This window comes from Hylobates moloch, unplaced genomic scaffold, assembly GCF_009828535.3.
Source record: "Hylobates moloch isolate HMO894 unplaced genomic scaffold, HMol_V3 SCAFFOLD_2, whole genome shotgun sequence".
Classification (NCBI taxonomy): Eukaryota; Metazoa; Chordata; class Mammalia; order Primates; family Hylobatidae; genus Hylobates; species Hylobates moloch.
The window spans coordinates 88,708,619-88,714,618 of record NW_026652277.1 but is presented as its reverse complement, the minus strand read 5'-3'; the positions used below and the strand labels follow the sequence as shown (position 1 = coordinate 88,714,618).

The 6,000-nt window shown below is 38.5% G+C and overlaps 1 protein-coding gene across 1 annotated transcript in view; it reads right to left on the bottom strand.

Moving 5' to 3' along the window:
- COL12A1 (collagen type XII alpha 1 chain) overlaps positions 1-6,000 on the bottom strand; it is a 149,467-nt gene that overhangs the window by 52,917 nt on the left and 90,550 nt on the right. The window contains exons 28-33 of the mRNA XM_058435132.1: positions 4,952-5,091; positions 4,578-4,710; positions 4,451-4,471; positions 3,573-3,715; positions 850-979; positions 1-111 (exon numbers count right to left, since the gene is read on the bottom strand). The exon at positions 1-111 is cut by the window's left edge and continues 27 nt beyond it. Of these exons, the coding sequence (XP_058291115.1) occupies positions 1-111; positions 850-979; positions 3,573-3,715; positions 4,451-4,471; positions 4,578-4,710; positions 4,952-5,091 (678 nt within the window). The remainder of the gene's footprint in view (positions 112-849; positions 980-3,572; positions 3,716-4,450; positions 4,472-4,577; positions 4,711-4,951; positions 5,092-6,000) is intronic.

Sequence of the window (6,000 nt, the reverse complement as noted above, 5' to 3'; positions counted from 1 at the left end):
CATAGAAGAGCTTGTACTGACGAGGATTTCCCTCTGCATGGTCCCAGCGGACATTCAAGGTGCTGGTAGAAGGGTCATACACTCTTAGGTTCCTTACAGTGTTTAGAGGTTCTGAAATGCACAGAAATCCCGTCACAGTATAGTGCTAACAATCAAGCACACATGAAACACAGATTCACTGATATCTCCCTAGATACATTCTAGGCGCCCTAGAACATAGCAGGCACCGCAGAAACATTTGTTGAAGTACTGAATAAATGACACATACTGTGTCTGCGTCGGTCTGATGCATATGTCTCATCTATCCACAAGACACTTTGGTCTTAGAGCACCTTTCTACCCCAGAAAATAACATCCTTCTCCACAAATAGAGACAAGTAATTCCAAGCAAGGATGTTAAAAACGATTAATATGGCCAGGCACGGTGGCTCATGCCTGTAATCCCAGCACTTTGGGAGGCCAAGGCAGGTGGATCACTTGAGGTCAGGAGTTCAAGACCAGCCTGGCCAACATGGTGAAACCCCATCTCTACCAAAAGTATAAAAAATTAGCCGGGTGTAGTGGTGTGCACCTGTAATCCCAGCTATTCGGGAGCCTGAGACAGGAGAATCACTTGAACCCAGGAGGCAGAGGTTGCAGTGAGCCAAGATCATGCCACTGCACTCCAGCCTGGGCAACAGAGCGAGAATCCGTCTCAAAAAAATAAAAGAAAAAACTATTAATATTATTTCTAAAAGAATTTTTAAATATTAGTAAAACTTTGTGTCACCCCAGTGTTTCCAAATAAAGAGATGATTCCATTCTAATAGTAGCTATTAAAGAAGCTATAGGAACTCGGGTTTCACTTACTGGTCTTGCCTCTTCCCGTCATCCGACCTCCTTCACCATCAGGATACAGAGAGGATACGGTGATAGTGTAAGGAGTGTCTGGCTTCAGTTTCTGCAGGACCACACTGTTCTGCCGTCCTCCTATTGTGGTCTTGAGTAAAAAGGGTCTTGGTAAGTGTTAGCCTTGCTCTCTCCATCTCACTAACCTGTTAGAAAAAGCTCTTTCTGCAGGGAAGCTGTTTGAGACCCTTGTCAATTTCTAGAATTACATACCACAGTAAAGGTTTAAAATACATCTTATGGTATAACTTCAAATGTAAAATATGCACCTCAAATCATAAAAAGGATTCCAAGCTTTAAACTGGTGACCCCAAAAAGATATTTCAACTTGCTAGCCACCAGCACTGCAAAATTTCATCCAAAACACATTTCACAGAACTCTTCAAAAAAAAAAAAAAAGGTTGGGGGGGGGGATTAATCATAAGTGAGCTACAAAGGGACTTTAAGATAGCAAAGAATTGCATAATTTTAGAGGCTCCACACCACTTAATATTATTCTTACTTTTTTAACAGATGTTTTTATTTGCTTTAGAAACACATTAAAATGATTCAGCATACAGTATAAAGCTCTTGGTGTTTCCCCCAAGAACACTGTCACTCTAACAGCCTTAGCTGTGTTAACGACATGACCAGACCTTTTGCCAGGACACACTCAATCAGGGGTTTCCAGTTGTCTCCTTGATACCAGCCCTGTGGTATGAAGCTTTTCAATTTACTCTGATTATGGAGCTTAAAGTTTTTATTCGTTACTTAAGGCCATCTAGCTAACTTGTTGAAAGAAAATTTGTACAATTTATTAACAATCTACTGAATTCAGATGTTTATGTCATACTAATTAAAATCGCATGAAAATGGCACACTGCCCAAAATGAGTGCACATGTAGATGGCTGGATGTGCTAGAACAAACCAGATGTTTTCAACTTAGCACCCATCCACTCAAGTAGTCTGAATTCCAGAGAAAAACCCAGTGAATCACGGTCGTCATCCTCAATACAGACAAACTGAACTACCGTGGCTAATCTTAATAAATTTCATATTTGAGGTTATGAGAGAAAAGTATCAATACCAGTATAAGCCATTTTGATAAAAACCTAATACATAACAAATCTGAAAGCCTACTTAGGAGAACTGCCCTTATAAGTAAGCACAGGGGCATCTACCTACCTCTCCCATCCAGCTCCCCAAAATAATTCTAGCATCAGCTATTCATCATTTTCATGATTTCACTGACTAGTGTTAAAATCCAAGTACCCCAAAGACTAACAAAGCTCAAGGGCTTCATACTTTCCAGAGGATAAGTTTACGAGACTCTTTATGATAACAAACAGCTGAAAGACAGTAAAAGAGACTTAGGAGAAGCAGCCGGAACATCAATGCCCCCAAGATGGGAAATGCTAAGAACAAGCTTCTCCTGATTTGTAGTTTTACTGAAATCTGGCATGCCACAGAAAAAAAGAAGTTTTGTTTCTGAAATTAATATATCAGTCCATCTAATTTGTCTTATCTTATTTTCATATAAAAGTCTATTGATTACAGTTGATATTAAGTTTATTAATGATAATCTATTTACCTAAAGCAGACAAATTCTCAGTCCAAATGCGTCATACTACCTAAGACTGGAGCTATAAAAGTCTCAAAAGACCAACTCAAAGTCACACTAGAGATGGGAAGGTTTCTGATTCAGCTAAGCTTACGTTCTGGGTAGTATCGGAGATCTTTAACCACACACCTTAGATCAATGCCAACCTCTACCTTGGCTAATACCTCTAAACTGATCAGAGAAATGACCCATTTGCTTGAGCTCGGCAAGTCAGATGATTAAAGGTTAATAACACGTGTGTCTCTAAGGCTATATAAGAAAATATCGTAGCCGAAAAAGTCAATAAAACTCTGTACTTCACCAAAACTGGAGATTTATTTTGAAATGAATCAGAAAACATAATCATACCTATGTAAAAATAATGGGGCTTCCTGACCTAGGATAATACATGCAGTTCTAATTACATAGTTCACAAAAGGCAAAGTTGTAGAAAGCCCAAAACCAGACAACTAAAGTAAGGGAGGTAAAATGGACAAAGGTTCTATTAAATAAGGAAAGACTAGGAAGAGAAAGAGGATGAAGACTGAGTTTACGGTCCTACCATCTTTCTTGGGGACCTCCATCTGGATAATAGAAAAATGAAAAACAGTGTAAATTAGGTTAACAGGCTCCCACATCTAGAAACACCAGATCTAGAAGATACCCTATGACATGCAAAAAACAGGGGGAAATGAGGTAAATAGAAAATAAACATTATAGGTAAGTTTAGCAAACTTTCAGCACTTGATTAAGTTAGAGAGAGGAATGGAAGGTCAACATAGACTCAAAAACTATCTGGATATCTTCATGGATAATCCGGCACTAATAGTTTTTAAAGGAACTATGGATGCATTGAAGCACATGCCTCATGCTTTGGGGCTATGATGAAGAACAACTATCATCTCTCATGAGAACATCCATTGAGTCTCCATGATGGCACTCCACGTGGAGTGCCAGCTAAAGAGTCAGATTATTCCATCCAATGCAATAAATTTTAATATCCCTTAAAAAGTAAGTATGACTAACTAAACACTGAGGGGGGAAAAGAGTATGAAGAGAAATGGGTAGAATTTATCCAAGTTATGATTTTTATTAAAAACTTACCATTTGCTCATTGCCTTCCCCTGTGGAAGGCTGATAAGTGATCCTGTATTTCTGCACACGACCACTAGCAGGATCCCACTTAACAGTCAAGCTGTTAGATGTTGCATTGTACACTTGAAGGTTTCGTGGGCCACTTTTGGGAGCTGAAAGAAGATTGTTGAAAAACAGAGTAAGCAGACAGAACAATGCCTCCCCCTAAAATATCTATAGCTCCCAAGGCAATCAGAGAATTCTATGCCTCTGGGTTTATAATTAAATTTGTCCCCTTAATAAAAATGGTTGATTCTTAAATGACTCCTTAGTATGGACTTTCATTTTGTTTCTGTCCCTGCAAACATGACATGTTGAAGTTCCAACTTCCAATATGACGGTATTTAGAGATGGGGCCTTTGGGTGGTAATTAGGGTTAGACTAGGTCATGAGGGTGGGGCTGCCATAATGGGATTAGTCTTTGTAAGAAGAGACATGAGAGAGCTTATTTTCTCTCTCTCCACGGTGTGAGAGAGTGAGAAAGTGAGAGAGACTGAGAAATGGGCTGGCTAGCTATAAACCGGGAGGAAAGCCATCACCCAGAAACGAATTGAATAGCACCTTGGTCTTGGACTTCTCAGCCTCCAGAATTGTGAGAATATAAATTTCTGTTATTTATGCCATCCAGTCTAATCTTTTGTTATGGCACCCCATGCTGATCAATACACTCCAAAACAAGTAGTAGCGAAGCAAAGTTTTTCAAGAAAAGCCTACGTAAAAGAGTTCTCAATGAACATCTTAGGATTTAAAAGCAGATTACCTATTCACAATGTATCTTATGGTACTTTTCATTCATACATTCATTCATTATTTGTTCATTCAAACAATTCATCAAATTAAACTCTTACCTTGTGTTGTTAAGATAGGCACTAAAAGAAAACAGAATTTGGGGACACATTACTAATATAGCTGTAGCCCTATTTTTAAAAATTAACTTTAAAATATCAATGTCCTATTTGAAAGCTAAACACCTACGTGTGCGCTCACTGCCAATCAGGTCATCACTTTCTGACTCATCGGGATAGATGGCAGTAATGGAAACTTCATAGACGGTGTTGGGGTTCAGGTTTTCAAACACCAAAGTGTTTTCATCTCCATTTAAGATGGTCTTGGAGAAAGAGGACAAAAACATACCCACGCAAAGGTAAGTCTCTACTTACATCACACACACTCAGTGGCAGTTTGTTTACATTATTTAGCCAGATGTTCCTCCTGCTCTGATGCATGTCATGAGCTCAAATGTCAATAAATGCTTATTGACAACAAGAGTAATACTTCTTTAAAGTAAGCTTCCCTACAAATTAAATGGGACATGAAAGATAGAGAGAAAGATAAAGAGAGTTAACTACCTCCATCTTATCTGAGCTTCCAAAAGGTGCCCAAGTTATTCTGTAGAGAGACACATCTGAAGCTCCATGATCCCAAGTCCCTCTGAAACCCTCTGATGTTACTTCAGAAATCTTTAGGTTTGTTGGGGCTGGCACGGGTCCTATGATGAGAAAAGGCAAGCAGACTAAGTTTTTGAATGTGAGCTACAAATGCAATTTAATATAATAAAATTGCCTTGTTTTATATTAATGGACATCTGAAAACTGATTGAATACATTGCTTAGAACCAAATATTTCACCAATTCCTAGAGCTCTGGAAACTGCAAGCATTCTGTGGATATAATAGGTTATTAAGGATATTCTATTTAAATGATGATTTTTTTAAGATACCATTTAGTACCTTTCTCCAACTTTTTAAGAATCAAATCAACACCATGGACTCTTTCACACAGCAATACACAATACACAAAGCACAAACTTGGCCACATATCAGAGAGTTAATGGACCTTCTCCAGTCTCTCAATAACCCCAAAGACATACGTAGACTCTGGGTTAAGAAGTCCTTCTTAACCGAGAATGTCATAAACTAGGTATGCTAATATATTATACATTAAAGATGATGCTCAAGGAAATAGTTATTCATTTATTGTTCATAATTTGTTGTTCTGATACCCAAAGGAAACAATTTCATTTTTATTTTTTAAAAACACACATATCACTGCAGTTTAAAAATGAGAATGTCTGCCTAGCTGTAAACAACACTAAAAGTACTGCACTCTGACAATTGATTAGAACATACATACATACTGCTACACATACAGTGAATTCCAACCTAGGAATATTGCCACAGGAAAGGAATTCTGAGCATGTTACGATCCAGGTAACCCACACATAGCTTCTTCCTATAGATCACTAACCTTAAACATGATATGAAGCAGAACATGCTGACCCTGTTCAGAGAACTGAACACCTGGAGACCCAAATGACTGCTGAAATCCCCTTTCACAGCCCCTCCATTGACCAGGTCCTCTGGCTGTTTTGCAGCACAAGCATTTTTTTATGTCTGCCA